Source organism: Amphibalanus amphitrite, unplaced genomic scaffold, assembly GCF_019059575.1.
Source record: "Amphibalanus amphitrite isolate SeventyFive unplaced genomic scaffold, NRLGWU_Aamphi_draft 001903F_arrow, whole genome shotgun sequence".
In the NCBI taxonomy this organism is placed as follows: Eukaryota; Metazoa; Arthropoda; class Thecostraca; order Balanomorpha; family Balanidae; genus Amphibalanus; species Amphibalanus amphitrite.
The window spans coordinates 42,161-65,452 of NW_024883396.1; the positions used below are offsets into that span (position 1 = coordinate 42,161).

The window sequence follows — 23,292 nt, forward strand, 5'->3', positions numbered from 1 at the left end:
CTGACCAACCTGACTCAGCCTTCAGTGTCATCAGCGCAGTGGAGAATAGTGATGGATAGTGCCACCTAGCGACTAAATCCAAAACTAATAGTTACATAGCTGAAGATGGCTGAAGGGATCTGCGGGATTTTATGGCGATGCGAGATCGATGGGGATTGGGTGTTGATGTTATCTTTAGTGTCGTATCTTATATAATTGTTTAGTAGTTCTTTTCTCTCATTTTCCTTGCTTTCCTAATAACGCAAACGCACGAGCCAGCGGGTGTGACCGCCGAAGGCTCCTTCAGCCACCTAAGAGACGCACCAAAGCTTGTGCTTACCGTCGCGCCGCTAGATGTCCCTAGTAACAAACGCCTGAAGTTAGACTGTGCCGCGCTACCTCGATCAGAAAAGGGGGTGACTGGAGGCGGGCGGCTGCCTCAGACGCGAGAAGCTTTTCCCAAGTATTCTCGAGATGGGCCTTTTTATCGACACGTTAGCTTCACGTTCAGGTTCACGCCCATATATGGCCTTGCCTTCACGTAAAATGGAGCACAGCAAACTGGCAGAGTGACCGAATGTTGAAATGCAATGGAACCTAGCCAGCGTGTTGGGTGATTATTAGGTACGGATAAATGTCACAATTTCAGACAGCATGATCGTTGATCGAAGATTGAAATATGACCAGTGGCGAAGGATTGCAAAGCAGTCGCAAAACATACACCAACTTTTATTGGCATACCGTCAAATTCAAACAGAAATGACACGTCTTCGGTCCTATACCACCTAGCAATTGTAGAAACGAATGGATCAGAGACACACAAAGCAACACTCTATAGAACAAGAGCCGACGATCACTGGAACAAAAACCCACGCTCCATTCATACCACAAACAGCAACGCTAATGCCAACATTGTACATATACAATTCGCACGTCCGTTTAAAACGTTCCCTTTCTCAACACTGCTCCGATAAAGTGAACCACACCCGACGAACGAACAGCGGGAGGTCACCAAACCTTCCCTGTCACCCACTCACACGCCACACATTCAAACAGCAGAACCTGCTGCGTTTCCTGTCGTCTCGCCGGGCAGCTGCACACTGACGCGGCGCTTTTGGACGCCATCCGCGCTGTCGCCGGTCTCTGTCGTCTGTGCGGCCGGGCCCGCGGCGGCGGCGGCCGGGTCGGCGCCCTGCTCGGCCGTCGTCTCGGCAACCGTCGCGTCCTCCTTGGCGCCCTCCGCCTCCGCCTCGTCGGGTTTCCTCAGTCCCAGCCGGACGGCCAGCCACACGCCGAACGCCACCAGCCAGTCGTAGATGGCTATGGCGGACAGTCCGAGCAGGAAGCTGACGGAGGCGCACAGCTCCGACACCATGTTGGTGAAGTTGTAGTTGAAGTGCTCCTTCACCACGTCCACGATCGGCGAGATGGTCAGAGAGATGCCGTAGTTGGTGCCGATCGACTTGCTGCCCAGGGAGAGGATGCGTACCTGGAACAGCGTCCCCCGACCGGCGGTGTGAGCACGCGCCCCGTGTCCATCCCCTCTCCGCCGACTGAGCTAAGGATATCTGCCAATACTACCGTTAAGTACGTACGTTACGTAAGTAAAGTAAGTAAGTAAGTACGTAAGTAAGTAAGTAAGTAAGTACGTTAAGTAAAGTTGTACGGTCACATGTAGCGTTAAGGTATATAAATTAGTCGCCGCCTGCCGTAACTATTTGTGGGCTCTCCCCACTGTTTGACCCAGAGAGGTCAACAAAGGTTAGGAGCCTCAAATCTGCGCGAAAGATTGTGACCAAACCAGTTGAGCTAGAACGCTGAAAACGGCACAAAACTCGTCCGGATCTGAAAGACATGCCCCATTATCCGTTTTACCTATAAATATCACCGCACGGCCTAAGGTCATTGGTGGATCATGTCAAAAGCTTGTACAGATTTCGAATATACGGATAGGCATAGAAGAAAACACATCTTTTGGTAGCCCATAGAACGTCATACCATACGGGGCGAATCTGGACTGAACGTGAGTAATTTTGACGGACATAACAATTAGTACGTACCCTTGAGGAGTGACACGACTCCAAGCAGTTTTGCAGACAGCTTTGAACTTTTAGTTTTTGCCTGATTTTAATGTTGCTCATAAATGCTTCTTGAGCCGTGCTTGCTTCAAGCATCATAGTTGGGTCCAAATCACTGCACTTCGGCAGACTCGCAAACTGTGCCAACAGTTGGGGCTCTTCTCGGAACCGCTCCATCCACGGGAGGGTACAGTTGATTTCATCCAACAGTCCCTTGTAGACGCAATGCTTGCGGCATGCCATTTCAGAGTTGGTCTCGCTTACTTCGCAATTTCTTTTCTTGCTCCTTTGTCTTATAAACATTGATTTCTTTACCAGAAGGCGTTCACGCGAAAAGGCATCAACACTAAATTTAGCATTTTGCTTGATAGTTGAAATTTCTGTGAATGGTTCGTCTTTATTGAGCACAAATACGTCTGCGGCCTTGTATCGGGAAACAATCACATGCCCTAAGTCGACAGCCTTCCCTGTGGTTACCATCGAAAACGCTGGTCTAAATTTCACGCTGAAAAACACTTGCTTTTTTGCCATTTCCTTATTCAGTGTAAAAATGGCACATCCCAGATAGATTGGACTCAATATAAGCTCACCGACCAGGGGTGGCTGGTCGCCTGTCGCATTTGTCTTTTGTGGGGATGGTAGCCAGGCATATATTTTCATGTCGTTTTCGGTCATGCCTACATTGACATCCAGTTTTGGTTTTCCCATAGGGATGCCATCGATGAGGAATTCCGCAAAGGCTACTTGAAGGATGTACTTTTGAGCTTCCCATAAAACATTGGGTGACACATCTTTCCATGGATGTACGTGGCGGAAGTAGCTTTGATAGAGTTTCGGCTCCAATGTGTTGTCTAAGTAGAAATCCTCAAAGAATGGATTCTTCTCTTCATCTGAGATATTCAGGCTTTTGATGTGTTCTTCAAAGTTTTTGTTGAATTTCGCCTCAAACAAAGTTTTTAAATATGTATCGGTCATGAATGGCCGGAAGCATATCGCAACTTTGAACCACGTATGAAGTTGGGGCACTCTGTCTTTGGTTTCAAGTATCTGGCGGTCAGAAAGTTTTGCTAAGCTTGCGGTGGCTACCGCTAAGAATGCAACTGATGCGAAGCAAATGACCCAAAATTGAGTCACCACAAATATGCCCTTCCATGTGTCTTGCTTTGAACGCTGCTTTTTTACCGCATGCTTTCCACTTCTGTTTTGTTCTTCCTTTGCTGTATTGGGATATTCCGACCTTTCTCTTTCGAAGCGACCACTTCGATCAAAACTTGATGCTCCCCCTGTATATGTGCTGTATGAAGACATAACTTACGAAATTCTAGCACTGATAAGACTTGAATTTTTAAACGGCTAGGACAATGGTGGCGGTCTCAGGGTTCATAGTGCAGCATGGCAAACAATATTTTTAGATAGCTGACAATGAGACGTCTGGATATAACACGGTCAAGTAATCAACCATCAATTAAGCACACCTCTTATTTCGTTGACCGATATAATAGATTCATAATATACGAACTTGGATTGACCTTCGTAATCTGGAACGGCACTTTTATAGCCTCCAAGGCTATATAACTCAGGCCGTATATACTATAGCCGATAGAACTCTTATTATAGTCTCCCAGATGTTTGAGATCTGGAAAAATGGACAAAAGACAAAACCAAGACAAAACATTATCACGCACGTGCATTAGATGAAATGGCGACAGTTGTTTTCCTAAGCCATTGTGTGTGGGTGTAGCTGAAAAGCAAGAGCAACCACGAAGCTCTTCTTTCGTAGCGCTCGACTTGGCTATTTTCCAAAATTTTGTTGACTGGGGAGGAGGGACTTTACGCAGTTCCTTACATCTTCCGAAGTATGGTTCGATTTTTAGCATTCGACCAGGGTTCGAGTCCAGGGAAATCTGTCATACAACTTGCAATTCCGTTGGCCTCGATCTTGCTGATGACCAGGTCAGCAAGATCGTTCGATCTTGCTCAGGCCAGGTAACTCAATAGGCCGATCAATGTAGAATTGTTCACAATAAAGATCATGTTAAATTGTTCACGGCTTTGGTGGTCAGTAAGCATGCTACGTGAAGCTCCGGTGTTGGTTATATCACTGATCAAACTGGTTAATCATATACTTTATTTTATATTGAACAACCAATTCTCCTCATAGACAGACGCAGACGCGCGCGCGATGATGGCGCCACCGCGCAGCAGCGGCAGCCGGGGTAGTTACCGACGGTGGAAAAGGGGACGTTGAAAAAGCACGGAGGTACGGGTCGAAAGGCGATGCCCCAAATGAAAGACACGCACACACATACACACACAAATAGGAGGCGCAAAGCATTCACACGGGATATAATTTATAGTAAGACTTCACGCCCGTTGACTCTTCCAATAACAACACCCACGCACACAAACAGAGCACACGGCCGGGAGGGCAGCGCGCTGGCCGGCGCGCCGTGCCCGCAACTAATCACAGCTAACGCTCACACGATACGACACCCCCGCTGGAATGTCGTCACCGCCGACGCGCCGCTGACCCGATACTGATTGCAAGTAGCCCGAGACGCGGCCGGCGGCGGGGGCGGGGGCGGGGGCGGCAGGGCAACCCACCGGAGCGGGCGCCTCAGACCGCCAGGCAGACTCACGCGACGATTAATTACGACTAACAATAATTGCCGCGTGCAAACATAAACGACTGCGGTGTATAGCTGTTACTCAAACACAAATATGTACACCGGACAGTGCCGGCGGCGGGCGGTGTGCGCGGCGCGGGGGGGGGGGGGGGCAGAGGGGGGGGGGGGGCGGTGACCGACCTAGCAGCATCCGCCGCCCTGCGAGCCACCCAGACCTCCGGCCGCCATACCGCCGGCCGCCGCCGGAGAGTGCTGCGGGCCCAGCTTGATGCCGTTCGCCTGCGAAAAAAGAATAGATGGTTACACGAAGCGTGGCTGGGGTCGGGCTAGATAAAATGGCTAGGGCGGGTCAGCTAGGGACAGGCTAAAAGCAGGGTAGCTAGGGACGACTTAACCCGCGCCCCGTAGGGCTACCGGCGGACCCTACCACCCGTAGGGGGGGGGGGGGCCGTTTCGGCCCCCCCCCCTAAGATCTCGGAAAGTTACCGGCCGATTTTCAAAATTCAAACGGCGTTCGATAGCCCCACCCGGGAACTACCTTGTGACCAAATTTCATTGACCTAGGTCAAACCGATGACGTCACAGGTCAGGTCAAAGGTCAGATTTTCACCGTTCACAGGCAATTCAAGAAATGTGCTGTGAAAGCGAGTAAATTGGTAATTTATTGAAAACCATCGATGGTACATTGTTCGTCAAACACATACCTTGCTATCTGAGGTCACTGATACCAGGTCAGGTCACAGCGAGGTCAGGTCACCGGGGGTCACAATATGAATGTGTCGTGTGATACATGTTTTATGGTCCATTTTACATGACAAATGCGATTATGTGGGTTAGGCAGCCTTTGGGGCCAGCCTAGGTCACGTTTTTGTGAAGGTCAGGTCAAGGTCAGGTCAAATTAGGTCAAATTTCAAAGCTGATATTTTTGCATAAAATGGGTATCGATTCGATGCAGCTCGTCACGGGGAGTCTAATGGTGGTCTTCGTTATGCTCTACGAGTTCTAGAATTGCCAAAAATTGAGTTTGAAAATTTGACGTCATCATTTTTGAACAGTTTTTTTCGCTATAACTTGGCCAAAAAACGAGGTATCGATCTGAAATTTGGTATGTAGATAGAAGACGGTAGGCACTATCACATATATTCCTGTTTTTTCGAAATTCAAAAAACTTTTTGGATTTTTTGGCGAATATATCCAAAAAAATGTTTTTTTGATTTTTGGGGGTCAAAACTCAAAAATTTCAAAAATTCGAGATAGCAGTTTTGTAGCCCTGTCAATTCTACACCTTTTATGTCTTGATCATTTTTCTGTATCTTCAAAGCTGTAGTCCTGACAGGTCTTCTCGCGAAGGTCTTTTTTCGGTCGAAAATGACAGAACATGACGTCACTCTGACGTCATTTGTGGCCAACCTATCATAGCCTATGGAAAAATTTTTGGTCACAATGTGTAAAATTGATGCCCGGAGGGGTCCTGAAAGTTTGGTGGCGATATCTCCAGCCGTTTAGGAGATATCGACCGAAAAGGACAGGGGGGGGGGCCGTTTCGGCCCCCCCCCCCTACGGGGCGCGGGTTAAACGGAGGGTGGATAGCAACAGGTCAGTTTGGTAACCCTTGGACGCTTGAACTGCTTTCATCGACAAATAACCCCGAAAGCGCACTCGTTTGGCACACAGAGACCGTCGAGTTTAAATAAACATCGCGAAACAGACGCTGACGGCGAATGGCACCACAACGCAGTAGAAACAACGCCACAAATGCCGCAAGAATGAGACATTAAGACGCGAAACATTCAAGAGCTGTTTTTAGACCGTGCCAAGTCGGAACGCTCGAAATAAGTTTTCTCAAGGAAATGACAATGATGATGCGTCCTTAAGTAAATTTAGCCACCTTTAACCACGCTCTTAGAAAACTGGTCTGTAACATTAGGCCTCGACATCGAACCATCTCCGGTAATACCCGAGCCCAATCACACCCCTCCCCCCCTTCCCCTCCTCCCCCGCGCCAGCCGTACCTCGTTATTGATATCGAACACCCCCTCCTGGATCTTCTCGTAGATCTCCTTTGCCGTGTTGATGAACGCCTCCTCCACATTGGCCGCCGTCTTGGCCGACGTCTCCATGAAGATGAGGCCGTGCTCGCGCGCGAACGCCTCGCCCTCCTCGCGCTTCACGTCTCTCCGCGACTCCAGGTCGCTGGCGGAACACAGGGCAGAGATCAGTCACGGGTCACAGTGACAGGTCACACACGGGTCACAGGCCAGGGGCAGCCACGGGTCATGGGTCATGTCATGGAGAGGTCACAGGTCACGGAAGGGACGTGCGCAGGTTAAACATCTACTGTAGAGCGGCGGGTCACCAGCGCTGCTTAGATCTGTACAACAAACATCACATAAAAAACAACAACAATTGAAAACGTGCCAACAGAGGCCATTGACCTTGATTCGATATAATGGTTAGATACTCCAGCAGGCAAGAAACAACGGAGTAAAATTTTCTCCAATTTCAATACAGATATCAAAATACGATGCAACGTACTGGAATATATATCGTCTACAGAATATGGATACCACTATCAAGACAAAAAGTACGAGGAACCCCCTAATTAGCTCTAGCGCAATTCCTCCACCGCCATCTCTCCGTGTCCTGTCCCTCCCCTCCCTCCAAGACCGCCGGCCGCGGTCGGCGCGCACGCACCTCTTGTTGCCAATGAGCATGATGACCATGTTGGAGTTGGAGTGCTGCCGCGCGTCCTCCAGCCACGTGGTGAGGTGGTTGAACGTGTCGCGCCTAGTGATGTCGTACACGAGCAGCGCACCGGCCGCGCCGCGGTAGTAGGAGCGCGTGATGGACCGGAACGCCTCCTGACCCGCCTGCGGGGCAGAGGGAGGGGTCACCGACCGGTGGCGGACCGGGGGGGGGGGGGGCTGGCGATGAGATGGCGCATGTGTGTAATGTGAGCGATTGCATGGGAAGGTCATTATTCGATCTAAACAGGAAAATAGTGGATGATGATCGAATGAATAAATAGAAAAGAAGATTGTCAACTGAGTACAGCAGACAGAAGTCGTGGCAGTAATTTTCTTCAAACGGAATCAGCTCAGCATGGGAATATGCGATATAAGGGCGAAACAAAAACAGCAGGCAGGTGTCAATCCGGAACTCCAACGTGTTTACGCTTGCCAAAAAAGAAAAGCCACTAACTAGCTGGCTATTACTGTAGTCAGTAGTTCTGCCCGTTATAACCGGACATCCCGGCCCATATAGATTAATACGCAGCCCGTATCCGGTGCCGAGCCCTTACCGTGTCCCAGATCTGCAGTTTGACTTGTTTGCCATCGATGGTAATCATGCGGGCGCCGAACTCCACGCCTGTGACACACAGAAGGGCGGTCAGCGGCGCGGAAAAGAAAGGAACGGGGATGGTTGGATGGCGAGACCAGCTTCCAGGCCTTCAGTCAAGTCACATTGACAGACCGTCGATATCATGGGTTGTTAGAGTTTTTGGGCAATCAATTCAGCTCATTATGATGCAGCAGCAGAGCTGGCTACCAAGTGCCCTTGTAGAGATACTACATTATGCTGAGTTGTGATTTCAACAAATTCAAATGAGTGACCAATGACTATTGGTCCATTGGTCAAGGTAAACATTAGCATCAGCAGACGCTTACCAATGGTCAAGTCATGTACAGGCTGAAATCTCTTGTCTGTGAACTGCAATAGGAGGCAGGATTTGCCCACACCTGTGAAACAGAAACAATAGTGAATGAAAGAGCAGTCAAAATCAGCAGTCAGCTCAAATGACTGTTAATGACTGCTTCAGCAGTGATTTCAGCAGTCAATCAAAAATAAGTTTTATTATTTCCCTACTAAAACTTAACATATTTTCCCCAAGTTTTAATTGCTTTTCAGTCGGGCGCACTGTGGTATCTCCGATTCATTTTTGGAGACGTTTCTATTATTGGAAACGTTTCCAATTTTGACTACTCTTCTGTTCCAAAAATGGAAACGCTCGTTCCATAAATAGAAACGCTAACATCTCCGCACATATTTTCTTGTCAAGGGTGGCTGGATTCGATGTATAACAACTGTTTCGCGTAAAACAAGCTCAGATACACCAAAAGCACTTGTCTTCTTGCATGGAAAGCTGTCGTATGCATTAAAATTCACGTCTTTAAAAGGCTCCTGAATCGTATCCATTTATGGAGACTTAGTTTCCAAAAATGGAAACGCCGATGTTCCAAAAATAGAAACGCTGAAGTTCAAATGTGTGCAAACTTAGCTTAAATGTGTTTTTAAAATTCACATGCAACTAAAAATTTGATGTTTTGGGACTGGCTTAGCATCTCGGCTCTCGGCAGTTACCTTGGACGTCGGGTTCGATAATAATACCTTACGCGCCGCAACTTGAGCACATTCAAAAGTCAACTAAAACTAAGATTTCCCAGAAACTACTGGACAGATGTGGTCCAAAGTGGGCAATACATAAAGCGTAGATATCATTTCAATATATAAAATTAATATAAATGTTACACATGAGCTAGAATGAATAAATTCATCGTCAGAATACAACGGTATTTGGTGTGACGACGGTGCAGACCTTATTTCCATCATGCTTTTAACGTATTTGCACGGATATTTACGTTGATCCGAGCCTACGATCATATTCAGCACATTTGAAATATCATAAAATGCCCACTTAAGTCTCCAAATAGGGCTTTGCAACAACTTTCATGCGATTTAATCAAAGATTGACGACCACCAGGCCGCTGGTACACCGGAAAACGCAGCGTGAAAATGAATGAAAAACTGAAGTTCCCGGTGATGTGGTTGTTCCAATCAATGGGTCAGCCTTTCAGTAGTCTGTTAAAAACGTTATTTTTTGTTCAAAACATTCATAAATGTTATTATTTTCGATTAGAAAAACGTGTGAATTTTTTTTATCACATCAACATGTTAAAAGCATCGCCTCGTTCGTCAACTTCCGGTTTTCTGATCGGAAAGTCGGAGAACAGGAACATAAACTAGAATGCTGGCTGTCGATTGGTGGCATCCTGCGCATGCCAAATTGCACCAATCAATGCCCAGTTTGCTTTAAAGGTAGCGATGCACACAGCGTCTCCATTTATGGAACACATCGTTTCTATTTTTGGAAACGGCGTATCCATTTTTGGAACATTGTTCCAAAAATGGAAACGTTTCCATAAATGGATCGGAAATACCACAGTGTGCCCGACTGTTTTACTAACATACAAGATGATAACACCTTGATCTAGGGTAACTCTTCAGTATTGAAACTTGTTAGCTCTTTTCCAATGGTACACCTTCTTCATCTTTTACTAAATACCAAATGGGGATAATGAAAAGCTTACACTAAGGTGACTTATTTTAGTTGATAATTGACATTAATTACTTAGGAAATTATTTTGTAATGATTTGCAGAAAGTTGCAATGGAGGTCATTGCATGGGGGGAGGGGTACAAATCTAATCCATTGTGATGTAAAACAAAACAAATTAAGGAAAATACATCAATCATTTTTTGTGAGATTTAAGAGCCCTCAACGCAAAGAGGGCATAGATAGCTTCTATTGTAGGTATAGGCATTGTAGGCCTACATTCATGAGCGACCTACAGACATAACTATTCAACAGCACCATGTGATTTTTTTTTTAATAGCACCTGTTGGTTGCAAATTATGTCCAAATTGTTAAATTATTTGACATATATGTAACTATAGGCAGAGTACTGGAGGCAGTAAATACCACCCAAAACAAACAAAAATATCCTACCAGTGCAGGACACCCAGGTACCTACAACCTTGAACCACTGAGCTAATGATGCAACCAGAACACATTGTTTTAGGGATAAATTACACCTTGATGCTTATAGCAGCCAAATCATTGAGGAAATGGGTGCAATATGAACAAGACCCACTTGTAAATGGGGACACCACCCTTCCGAGACTACGTTTAAACTCAATGCTGAATCCATGCAAAAGAAAATGACCAATTCTCATCGATTGTGTTAACTAGGAATATTGTATTTAAAGTAAGTTGGATTCAGGAGACAGCCCCTTATGATGAAAACAGAACACCATATGCAACAAAATGGCTATTGGCATCCACGGTCCAGTAGACATAAGCGGCGCATTCACGAACATAACAATTAACTCTTACCTGTGTCGCCTATGATAATATACTTGAAAAGATATGCATAAGACATTCTTGGTTCTTTGTTTCACACCTTCCTGAATTCAAACCTCAATAACTGCGAGGATTCTTACAAGGAAAACAAATACGGAATGGCGCAGCAGCAGAGACTACGCAGCAAACGTCTCCGTGATACATCAACACAAAGCCTGAAACAGCTGATTGGCCCTGATGGAGGCTTCGAGATGAGGCTGCTATTTCAAAATTCGCCGACTCATTTGAAGTGTCACCTCGTTTTTTTTTTCCGATCATTGTGAAAAATATGTCATTTTAGTGACTAAGAAGACTAAGAGGATACAGAAAAAGACTTAAGCGTAATTTCTTGCCGATGTCTTTTGATTGCTTTTCGAAAAGACGGCAAGCAGGTACCTACAACTTGGCAACTGAAATGCGGAACCTATGGAACGGAACCTGGCGCATTTCTTGGCAACTGAAATGCGCCAGACCCCTTGAGACCCTAATTTTTCGCGATTATTTTTAAATGCGTGGAGGAATTTCAACCAAGCTCAGGACATGGCCGTTTCAAGACAGGCCGAAACTTTTACAATTTAGATATTTTATCGCCATTTCAATATTTCAGGCACTTGTCATTGACTCGTAATGTTAACTGTTTTTCCATCCTGGATAGAGGCTTTCTACGTCATATGACATTAGGCTCCGCCCACGACTGCGGCATTGACCCGTGCCCATCAGCGACCTCTGTACAAACGACACCCCTGCCATCTGTGAAGGACTATGAATTTCGCTGACGCTTCACGTGCTATGAGTCAATTGCAGCAAGACGGTCAAGTAAATGTTAGGCTCTTGTTGACTCTTGTATATAGGACCAAGAGGACCATCACTCCTCAACCTACTACTCAGTCGTGCTTCGAACAAACGTTAACGATTCCTAACAAATACGATTTTCGATGTAGGGTATCTGTTTGAAATAGGTACGAGCGAGCCGTATAATGTGAAGCTCAGGCAATTAACTTATTATTGCGTTGTTCGATGGTTGCATAGCGATGTACAAATCGGCAGCTACTTGGTGACATCCGACATCCCATTATCACATTATCTGCAACGCCATAGGCTTTAAATACAGGTGAATATTTCCTAACCTTATGTCAGTTATATGCCATCTGCCCGTCATATGCAGCTTATAAAAAAAAAAAATATCAGCGAACATATCAGCATTGTAGAAGCAATGCGCATTGAGCATTTATGACTCCTTAGTCATCATGTCGCTCTCTGGGCACTGTCAGCCAAGACGCTACGCACAACTCCGCCGGCTTTCGGCACCGCTCGACCGTCGCCCGTCCCCGCTCCCCGCCACAGCGAGAGTGACCGGGCGCCGGCCCGAAACCGCCGCAGGCCAAGACCACAGAGGCGGGGCTTAGCTGTGACGTCATAACGTATCACAGACTGACTGGTGATAGCCTCTACACACCGGATGAAAATCTTGCTCGAAATTTAACATTACGAGTCAATGACAAGTGCCTGAAATATTGAAATGGCGATAAAATATCTAAATTGTAAAAGTTTCGGCCTGTCTTGAAACGGCCATGTCCTGAGCTTGGTTGAAATTCCTTCACGCATTTAAAAGTAATCGCGAAAAATTAGGGTCTCAAGGGGTCTGGCGTTAACAGTAGAGTAGCAGCCTCGAGGTTGATCAGGTGGATCACTGCCGTTGCCGAGCATCCGACAGGACAATAGCATACAGCCAGCACATGAATGGATTATTACGCATTGCTTACACTGATGTGGTGGCGAGTATGACAGATTGTGTCAAATGGGGGCCAGTTCACCTCGCTCACGTCTCGCGCGACTGGGTGCATCAAACAACGGCCCGATGCTAGCCTGGGAATCCGAAGTTGTTTTAATAAAATATCATCAAAGACACTGTCGATATGGCGGGTTATATTTACACAAACACACTTTGCATAGAGCATTACGGCGCACATAAATATATGATCTGCAATATACACAAACAATGAAGGACCCATCTTCCCCGACGGCCGGTACACACTTGGCAGCACGAGACATGGCAGAGAGCGACTCGGAGACCGGCCCGCTGCGAAAAACGACCGGCGCCCGCCGTACAGCAGCACAATTTCTCAGAGTCCCACACTCCGTCTACAGCGACCCACAAGGCGTTCATAAATCGAAAGCTCCAGAACCTTCCACTGTTCAGTTTCTTTCCCCGCATTACAACCAATTTCCCCGCATTACAACCAATCCAAGAAAGAAACATTCCATCACAGATGATTTTCCCGTTCGAAATCCTGCAGTTTTTCACGTGCGAAGTCCGACCGGGCGCTGCGGGCTGGTGCGGCGGCTGAGTTTCGGCCGTCGTCGGTCGCTGGCCGGCTAGCAGTCCTCGAGTCGCGGCAGTTCGGGCTCGCGCAGCAGGTCGGCGCAGTGCGGCGAGGAGCGGCGCACGAACAGCGTCACGCCCGAGCGGTACCAGGCCGGGATGGTGACGTGCGCGGCCAGCGCGCGCCGCACGCCCGGCGGCGGCGGGTCGGACGCCTCGCGGAGCACGTTCACCACCTGGCCTGCCGGACACCGGGGCGGGCACACGGACGGTCAGACGAGGTGGCCGCGAGGGGCGGGGAGATGGACACGTCAGCAACATACTATGACCAAGATGAGGATGCTTGGGTTTTTAGGTCTCCCGAAGTGCCCGAGGTCATCGACACCCAAGATAAGCAAGAATCTATCGGCATAAGAGAGAAGGTTAAACAGAGGATGACGCAACTGGCTGGGGAAACACTACAAGAACCCGAAGCCCCCTACTCCCACGCTCCGTACCTAGCACGTTCATGTTGCTCCAGCGGGGGTCCTCGGCCGTCATGAGCGGCTGTAGCGAGCAGCCGTGCCGCCACCGGGCGGTGACGTCCTCACTGCGGACCAGCAGCACCGAGTCGCTCGAGAGCTGCTCACCCAGCAGGGAGGCCGACACGCACTCCAGCGGGTTGGTCAGGTACACTCCCTGGAGAGAGGCCGGGGGTCGGAGGTCAGGTACACACCCTGGTGGAGAGGCGGGGGTCAGGTACACACAGACGCAGATGCTCACCCACACAGTTGCCCTGGGAGAGAAAAGACGTGTGGACGTACACTGAGAACGCCAGATTAACTCCTGCGGGTTGTACATAAATTCCTCAAACACAGATGAAAAAGATGTAAAAAAGAACAGTTGAAGATATCCAATGTGATGTGTGGTTGGAAAGACGTCAAGACTAGAGAGAGAGAGAGAAAAAAAAAACAAAGTGTATAAGCACATACTAAAGATCAAGGAGCCTGAACAAATGGGCTAACGCTATTCTATGCGCCCTCGAGACATCTCAAGACACACCCAGGTCAGCTGGTGTCACCGGCAGTCGACCCTGTCCCGTCCCGGCACGATACCGCCTGTTCTCCTAGTCAGAGCCATAAACCTCCCAGCCGCCCCCCCCCCCCCCCCGTCACGGGGAGGGAGGGAGGGGCGCCCGTGCCGCACACCAATCGGCAGTACGGAGCGCCGCGGCCCCCGCCCTCCGACTGGCGTCGATCGGGGATACGCACAGGTGCGCGGCAATCTACCGCACACGCCGTGAGGGCGATAAGTGGGCGGGAAAAGCACATATCGAGCTACCCCAGACAGAATTGTGAATGGTATAGGCTACAGAGAACGCTCAGATCACGCTCAGAATGGATGAACATGGGAGAATGACCATTTTTCCTTTAGACTAGAGGGACAGCATTACGCGCAGCGTAATAAATCAATTTTCAATAAAATCGGCCCAGTAGGGGCCGAGTTATCACAAGAATAAATGTGTTGACTTCTCTTGGCCGGCGGTGCCCTGCGCCGGTGTTCATTGCCAAAGGTCAACGACTTCCCAGCTCTGATTTCGCTCAGTTTTGCAAACGAGGAAACTGAGCCTAAGGCGCGTGCTCTCTGATCGGCGCCGGCCGCGGCCGAATTCCCGCAAAGATGCGCCCACCACGTGCAAACCGCCGAGCCCACCCCCACCAAAATTTAATACGACAAATGGTTGCACGCGCCCGACTCGGCGCCAAATTTTCACCTCCGCAACACGCACCGCTCCGGAGCAACAGCCCGCCAAAGGGAACTGACGCGTTGTTTATGCCAACACATAACAAATTTACGGACACGATAATTTACTCACTGTCCTTCACGTCCAAGCAGATACCAACATTCCACAATTCCTACAGTACGTAGGTGACGTTGAGTTGAGTTCCATCTGGGACGCCCGTGCTATACCAATTTTGGAAAAGAACCACCGGTGCCCCCGACTGACCCGGCGCCCGACTCCATAGCGTTCCCCGACTGACCTGCGGCCCGACTCCCCAGCATCCTCTTACTGACCTGCGGCCCGACTCCGAAGGCCATCTGGTGATGCCAGGCGTCTGGCACGGTCTGTTGCGGCGGCACGCCCCGCTGGAGGTTCAGCGTGGCCACCGGCACGGCGCCCCGGCGCAGCCAGCCGGCCAGCCACCGCACCAGCTGGAAACTGCGCCGCGGGTACATGCAGAAAAACCGGCCGCACACCTGGAAACAGGGCGGGGGAGAAGGGGAAAGGGGTGTCAGAGGAGGGTGAAGACCGAAGATGGAATGTTGTAGAGAAATACTCATAAAAAATGCATGAAGACTGACAAAAAAAAAAAACGTATGAAGTTGAATGCTTGTGCCATTGCTCTCTCACACGAGGTCTCACCGTCCCATCCCATCCCTGCCCCGGTCTCCATGTCGCTACCCATCCCGTCCCATCCCTGCCCCGGGTCTCCCTGTCGCTGCCCGGGTCCGCGGCACAGACGCCAGGTGTGCCGCCCCGGGGGTGGGGGGACAGCTCGGGGAGGGGGGGGGGGCAGCTGTGTCAGACAGGGCCCCGATCGGCCGAGTGTCGTACACACACCTGCCCAGACAGGCCGACACCGGGACGGCCATGTGCGGCCTGTCAGAGCCGCGTGCGGCCGGGACACGTACAGACTTTATCACGCAGGTCGGTACTGCAACCGCTTCTACACGGAAAGAACACCTGTGCCCCAACACGTGCAGCAGATGCAAGGGAATTTGCTAATAATAGTCTCTAAGAAGCAAACCGAAACGGGAGTAAGTCGTGTCTTATCTCAGTCGTAAAGAGAAGCATATAATGCCACCGTGCATAAACGGCCGAACAGCTTCAGTTCCCAAACAAAAACAAAAGGCAGCACGGGGACTGATGACACGATCCCGGGTTCGTGCGAACCTCTGCGGTGACTCGGCTACTAAATTCCTCAGTCCTACATACACTAATCCCCGGAAGCGCGATTTGCCGGAGCTGCGGAGCCCGACCGATCAAAGTCCGTCCCACGTCAGGCCGGGCACGATACCGCTGATCCGAGACCAAACAGACCGCCTTCCCGGTACTGGGAGCGTCTCAGCCCGATCCAGGAACGGAGCACGACTCCGCGAGTGATCGAACTGCTGCGACTGTGCGACTGTTACTAGTCAGTCAGTCCCAGAGGAGGTCATCTTGATCAGTCAATGCTTCGGAAACTCTGGATGACTGAGTCATTATATCGGGTAGCAGTTTCATATTTTGAGCTTGATGCTGAGCTGTGGAGAAGTGTCGACAGACAGCTCGCTGTGACGAAGACGGATCGATATTTTACTAGTGATGTATGTGCTCATATGTTGGACAACTGAAGCTACCTATTGCTTTATAGCTGACAGCGAAAATATACCAAATACAGGTACCAAAAAAGAGCTGAAACCCGATCACAATTCATTCACAAACTCTGCAAGTTATTTCAACTCTCCCCTGCACCCCGCTGAGAGCCCGGGGCAGTGTTTATGGCCGCTGCTGCCTGCTAGCACACTGCCAGCACACGTGGCGAATTCGATTTCCATGGAGACATCAACAAACTCGGACGCTCCAACATTGAGTGACTTGACCACAGCCTACGTCAGTTCGCGAAATGCGCTGGCAGCGTGGCAGCAGCGGCCGTGAAACACCGCCCGGGTCATGACACTAGGTGTCCACCTGAGCATACGCTGACGTGGCTGTCCTTACACACGTCACGGCTACCCCCCCCCCCCCACCACCACCAACTCACACACACACGGCGTGTCGGAGGGATCCCAATGCCACACGGCGGCTTGTGTACAGACGCGCGCGTCATCTAGTGAGAAGGAATGTAATTCAGGCTTCCTGAGGGTGCCGTATTCCCGATAGGTGCGGGTCGAGGACTTCTACCGACAGCCTCCAAACATCCACACGTCAGTTAGAACTGGGAGCTCCAAGTTCAAGTAATCTCCAGCGGTCGGCTACACCACATAACAACCTAATTAGTCGCTGTTCTGTCCTGGCTATGTCGAGCCCTGATCCATATCGACCCTACACTCCCTCCTGCCTTTCCCTCGCCTGTTGTACTCTTACACCGCCAACCCTCCCCTCTCCTAGCCTCTCACCTCGCCGCCACTGAGCGTCTCGACGCCCTCGATGAGCTGCGTGTGTGTACAACCGGCCTCCGACCGGGAGAACAGGTAGTCGGCCAGCGGGGCCGCCTCGCGGCGCAGCCGGGTGCTGACGGCCGCCGCTGCCGCCGCCGGGTCCGGCTGGTAGCCCAGCGCCAGCTGACGAACAGAGACCCAGGGAGGGTCAGCGGTCGACGGGGCGGACACGGGAGAGTGGGCAGATTGGGGAACACGTGGTAATCGATAGCCAAAATACGTTCATGGTTCCGATGTTATGCTTCTCAACCTATTGGTGTTTGCTTACGGTATGTTTTTTTTTCGCGTCGCCACTATCCTTCAAACCACAATAACTTATTAGAACTTAACCAGTAATCACCATACGGACACTATATAACTAGGTAGGCGAAACATATGGCTATAATTGAATATCAAGCTGTCACGAGACCGTAACAATAAGAACAGCGGCCATTACGACGAAGATCCAATGTGCTACCACTAAAATCGTCCAGCACCACCGGGAACAGCACAGGAAGGACAGACAGACGGTCCACCCCAGATAATTGCCGGAGTGTTATAGCCGGACCGATCGAAACGCCGCCATAACCGGTGAGTAAATTCTGCGGCGTGGCATTGACGGTGGCCCGCTGTGTCGTACAAAATGCAGGACTGGAGTCGATCGCGGCGGCTGCTCCCATTTGGCCGGGTGCCAGCTCGGGGCGGCGCGGGTCTGTCTCGCCGGGGCCCAGACAGGGCGGCGCGGGCGCTGGACGGTCACTTACCAACACGTTGATGACGGCAGTGGCGCCGCAGGCGGACCGGGCGATCTGCGTCACCTGCCGCGTGAAGGCCTCCATTTCGGTCCAGATCATCACCTTCTCAGAGAGATCACAGCCATTCTGACGGAGAGGGACAGGAGACACTGTCAGATATGGTCAGAGATCACAGCCATTCTGACGGAGAGGGACAACACAGACTGTCAGATCATCGCCGTCTCAGAGAGATCACAGCCATTCTGATAGAGGTATAGATACCAGGGTACCTGAGGAGATAAGAGGTACCAGGTCAGATTATTGCTTCAGAGTCCACAATTAAATTAGGAAGGAAACATGACAACCGAAAGTCACAGCAGATATTACCTTCAAGAGAGCTGGATTCTAGCAAAATTGTCACATGGACTGCAGACACGTCAATCATGTACAAAAAAAAAATCCATCCAAAGCGATGCACGAAAGAGGCAGACAAAGCCAGGTGGCTCGATGTCAGACTTTTCACATGATGCAGAGCCACGAAAGCACGATATAAGGATATGACAAAGAAATAGCTGCAAACCACGATAACACAATGGGCCCTTTCTCAGGAACAGTAATCATTACCTAGCTAGTTCGACATGGAACGGAAACCATTCATTTCTACGATCGTGACAATAGAAATGTGTAGCCTGGATAAACAATCAACACATCATCATGCCTTCTACCAAGACCCGTCAGTCACACCAGAACACTTTGAGTCACTGCATTCCTCTCAGCAGCTCTTCAGCAGTAAGCGCATCTCTCACCTCAAACAGCCCCGAGTCGGCAGCGTTGGCGGCGCCTTTGCGCGCCATGAAGGCCTTTTCTGGCGCGCCGTGACAGCCATCATGCTGCAGGTTGGGGTCGCCGGCGCCTCCCCCTCCGGGGATGTTAAACACCGAGTTCTCTCGGCGCCGAAGTCGGTCGTGACAGCCGCCCGGCTGGCGGTCGCTCAGGTCGTTGCTGCAGCAGTGCCGGTACTTGTCCGAGCCGCCATCCACGGCACTGTGCTCGCTGCGACTGTGAGGGAGTCGCGGGGGCAGCTCGGCAGCCGCCGGAGGGGCCGCCGGGGCGCTGCTCGAGCTGAGGTTGTAGCGCACCAGGCGCCGGTTGGTGACTTTGTGCTCAGCGGGCCGGCGGCCGGGCCGCGCCTCGGCCGCGTTACTGTCCGGGCTGCCGGTGTCACTGTACCGCAGGTTGTCGTCCGAGTTGGATCCGGCCGCCGACAGCCGGTTGAACTTGACGTTCTCGGCGGGCGCCGCGGCCGCCGCCGCGCCCGGCGAGCTCGCCCGGGAGCTGGGCGGCGAGGGGGACGGCGTGCGCGACCCGGAGCTCTGAGAAGACCGGCTGCTACCCGCCGGAGACGGCGGAGACGGCGACGGGGACGACACCACCTCCAGCGGCGCCTCGTCGGCGACCAGCGGCGGCGGGGGAGGGTGCTGCGGCGGGGGCGGGGGCGGGGACGGCGACTCGAGCGGCGGCGGCCCGTTGGCCAGGGGCGGCGGCGAGCTGCCGTCCTCCGCCGTCCAGCCGGCCGCCGCCGGAACCTCCAGCTCATCCTCGCTCGTATCGAACGCACTCGGGTCAAAGTCCATCTCGAGAAAGTCCAGGTCGGGCGAGACGCGCCCGCCGGCCGGCGGCGGCGGCGGCGCCGGCGGCCGGTGGTGGTTGCGGTTCACGTCTGCCGGCCGGTCGCCCTTGTACGTGTACACACACTCGTCCAGCGCGCAGTCGGACTCGCTGGCGCTGTGGCTGAGCAGCAGGCGCGGGTCGGGACGGCCGTTGACGCGCCGCGCCGCGGCCGGCGACGGGGGCTCGTCGTCACTCTCCTCGGTGGGCGGAGGCGGCCGCGGCCTGGAGGGCTGCTTGGGCCGCGCGCCGCCCGCCGGGGATGGGGTCGGACGGCCGCCGACGGCGCCGTTGACACGCCCGTTCTGCTCGCCACCGCCGCCGCCCTGATTGACATCATCCTCCATCAGCCGACCTGAAATGGAACATGGTGATTTCTTTCATTTGCACTTGAAGTTTACTTATGGGAGATAATTCTCTTAAAGATGTGTTGCATTTATATTGCTTTGTTTCACATTTTTCACTCATGTATAATGCAAATACTACAAGATATCTTTGTCCCAAACGCTCCTGTCACACAAATTATTGTATTAGCACCTCAACTAAGAGTAGCAAGAGCATGGGTGAGTAATGAAACAAGATTCATTCAATAACCAAATATTTGAAACTGTGACTTGACACAAGTCCCCACATTAATCCTATGCTAAGAAAAAGACTGAACACAAAAAAGTAGAATCAAAAGTGAAGCTCAAGCTGGGGCTAAACTAAAATTGCAATTATGTTGATAGCTCAGCCTGGCATTGGTATTGGCCTCTGTCCTCTATCATGTCTCAAAGATTCAGTTCTCATTCTTATTTGAAAAGAATGAGAAAATGAGAAAAGAATGCCAAAATGAAAAGTGGAATCACGCATAACTACTCAATTAGAGCTCATGATCAATTTTAAGTTTACCTTTTTAAAGTGATATCAAACCAACCCTTTTTTTGATGCACAAACCAATACTCCAATAAATTACACTTGTATTCGATAAATTCTGTATAATTTTCCCAGACATATTTTACATTTCTAGTTATTTCTTTTTGGTTTGTTTTCCCGTTTTCATTCTACGAGCTGACATTGGTGTTCTGTGCTGTGCTAAACCTCAAACTATGTAAATTGTAAAATGTTTTATTTGTGATGTTACATAGCTTCAGTATAAGCCATCAATTTTTATTCATGTGCTTTATTGTTTGGCCTCCAATTTGTATTCCTAAGTACATGGGTGTAGGAGCGCCAAAAATATTGGTGAAGGATGTCACCTGAACCCTCGGAGAAGTCACCTGAACCTTCGGAGAAGGTGCAGGACCTTACCGCAGTGGAGGGGGGAGGGGGGGGGGGGGAATTTCGTCAACTCCTGTTTTTTTTCTCGCAAATGTCTCACGCCATTATCATCTAATTAACGCCAACTTTTCAGTACATGCCTAAAATTGAATTTTTAGGTATCCAAGCATACCTTTGGATACCTACCAAAGGTATCCACTATCCAAGCATACCTTTGGAACCTAAAGGTATGCTCCACTGCTCTTTTTTCGTGACCAAAGTCTTACAACTTTCCCACGAGTAAAAACAAGCACAAGCCAATATATTTTGATATTCACGGCATTTACTGAGATTAAAGGGACCCTCCCACCTTAACATTAGTTTTGAGTTGAGATAGCCAAGTTTGCGGCCAGGCTCAGAAACCACCATTTATCCTGGTCGCAACCCCCGCAGCTTTATGGTGTTCAAGAAATTTCTTCCCTTTACTTGCAGGGTGGGACCAGCGTGGTCCCTATCTCTTAACCATTACGGGAATCTGATGACGTCATCAGGCTTTCGAACGTCCGTTAAATGTTTGACTAAAACGTTTTGTAGCACGCGGTGGTATATGCTGCTTTGCGCGCAACAAATGCCGCACTTTCAAATAAAGTCGCTAGGAACAGCGGAGATCCCAAAAAGTAAACAAAAGTAAAAGTCTAATGTGAATATTTTTCGATGAAATTTGGTAGATATTCGTTTTTGCTCTTTCTGAACCGAGTGACATCACTTTCATGCCAATTCATTAACTTTTTTGAAGGTGGGAGGGTCCCTTTGACGGAAATTTCTGAGTATGAGCGGCCGGCCGACCGGTCGGCCGGCCGGCCGCGGTCACGGTTCTGCGACGCTTATATCTCAGCAACCACTTGACCGATTTACACGCGGTAATTTTTGTACGGTAGCTTCATTCCTTCTACCAAGTATTGGACTATTCCCGATGCATGTGGGTGACCCCTTATGCACGTGCCACGTGCAAAACGAAGAGGTGTCACTTTTGTAATTGTTGCAATATCTCGGTAACTACTTGGCCGATTGCGCTGAAAGTTGGCATGTAGGTAGGCACCCACTAGGCAATGCATATCCATGTGCCAGAGTTGGGGTGCTGCTGCACGTGCGCACGTGCAGGGGTCGATTCCAGATCTCGACAATGGCTGGACCGATGGCGCTCAAATTTGGTAAACAGTTAGGGACCGGTTAGTAGGGTGCCGTGCAAAAGTCAGTTGGGACCCATTTTGCACGTGCGCACGTGCAGGGTGCCGCTTCCAGATCTCGAGAACGCTGAACGACTGGGCCGATTGTGCTCAAATTTGGCACATCGCTAGAGACCGGTTAGTAGGGTGCCGTGCACAAGTCAGCTGGAGGTACCCCGTCGAAATTTCGCACGTGCAAAGCTCACCCTCTCGCTCGCTCCGTTAGTCGCCCCAAAAGGCGTTATACTGGTTTATTAAATGGCGTGAATTGTGAAGAAGGTGGGCATAACACTTCATAACTGATAGGATGGGGTAATTGGGTACCTGTTGCCGTTTTAGCAATAGCCTTTTTGTTGAACCCAGTCGTTCTAGCATTGGTGAAGACCCTCACCTGCATTGCTCAAGATTGGTGAAGGATCCTTCACCAATCTAAAACTTTGGTGAAAGGTATCCTTCACCAAAGAGATACGTTGCTACACCTATGCCTAAGTAAGGCTAAGCTCTGAATAAATCTCAATCCTGATCCTGATGCTTGAAAACACAACACCATCACCCACCTCACTGCATCCTTTGAGAAATCAAAATCACAGTTCCTAGGGCACAAAAACAAACAAATTTTACAGAAGCATACGAAAATAGACACAGAAAATTAGCTTTTATTCTTGCTTTTATTATAGAAAGCAAATATTCATGAGTGTTTCCCGGCTCTCTCTATCGCCTGGATAAAAATAGGCCCCGCCCATCCCAATCAGCTGCTGCATGACGAGTTGATGACGACAGCCACTACTTACCAGCAACCAATCTAGGGATAGCGTACTTGACAGTAATGGTGCAGCGGTTGCAAAATATTACATTGTTATTCAAACGGTTTTTGCTTTTAGGGCCTTGTTAGATGAGGATGAGGTTAGATTAGATGAGGTGTTGATGAAGGCAGGTATTTTTTTAAATTTTGACAATTTTTTGCCCTTGTTTTACTTAATAGCTGAACCCGGGACCACCTGAAGTCTAAACCTTATTTTATATAACATGTCAATGCTGATGCTGTCTTGAAATGTGAAATTTAGACAATGGTAATAG

The 23,292-nt window shown here is 50.0% G+C and overlaps 2 protein-coding genes across 4 annotated transcripts; both read right to left on the minus strand.

Annotated features, from left to right (window-relative positions):
- Positions 1-687: 687 nt before the first annotated feature.
- Positions 688-11,051, minus strand: LOC122375720 (ras-related protein Rab-2-like). Of its 3 annotated transcripts, XM_043355219.1 has the most exons (7): positions 10,859-11,043; positions 8,353-8,424; positions 7,986-8,053; positions 7,379-7,554; positions 6,697-6,877; positions 4,865-4,963; positions 688-1,468 (listed from the first exon to the last, which is right to left on the minus strand). In XM_043355219.1, exons 1-6 carry the CDS (start codon positions 10,902-10,904, stop codon positions 4,865-4,867), a joined length of 642 nt encoding a protein of 213 aa, XP_043211154.1. In that variant the 5' UTR covers positions 10,905-11,043; the 3' UTR covers positions 688-1,468. The 3 variants fall into 3 exon arrangements, with proteins under 3 accessions (XP_043211154.1, XP_043211155.1, XP_043211153.1); XM_043355218.1 differs by lacking the exon at positions 688-1,468 and having other exon boundaries at positions 4,176-4,963; positions 10,859-11,051; XM_043355220.1 differs by lacking the exons at positions 4,865-4,963; positions 6,697-6,877; positions 7,379-7,554; ... (1 more) ...; positions 8,353-8,424; positions 10,859-11,043 and adding an exon at positions 2,040-3,770.
- Positions 11,052-12,775: 1,724 nt separating this feature from the next.
- Positions 12,776-22,927, minus strand: LOC122375723. Its single transcript, XM_043355223.1, has 7 exons — positions 22,773-22,927; positions 18,889-20,105; positions 18,113-18,229; positions 17,328-17,492; positions 15,243-15,425; positions 13,685-13,865; positions 12,776-13,428 (listed from the first exon to the last, which is right to left on the minus strand). The coding sequence occupies exons 2-7, from the start codon at positions 20,095-20,097 to the stop codon at positions 13,241-13,243; spliced, it is 2,043 nt and encodes a 680-aa protein (XP_043211158.1). The 5' UTR covers positions 20,098-20,105; positions 22,773-22,927; the 3' UTR covers positions 12,776-13,240.
- Positions 22,928-23,292: the final 365 nt, after the last annotated feature.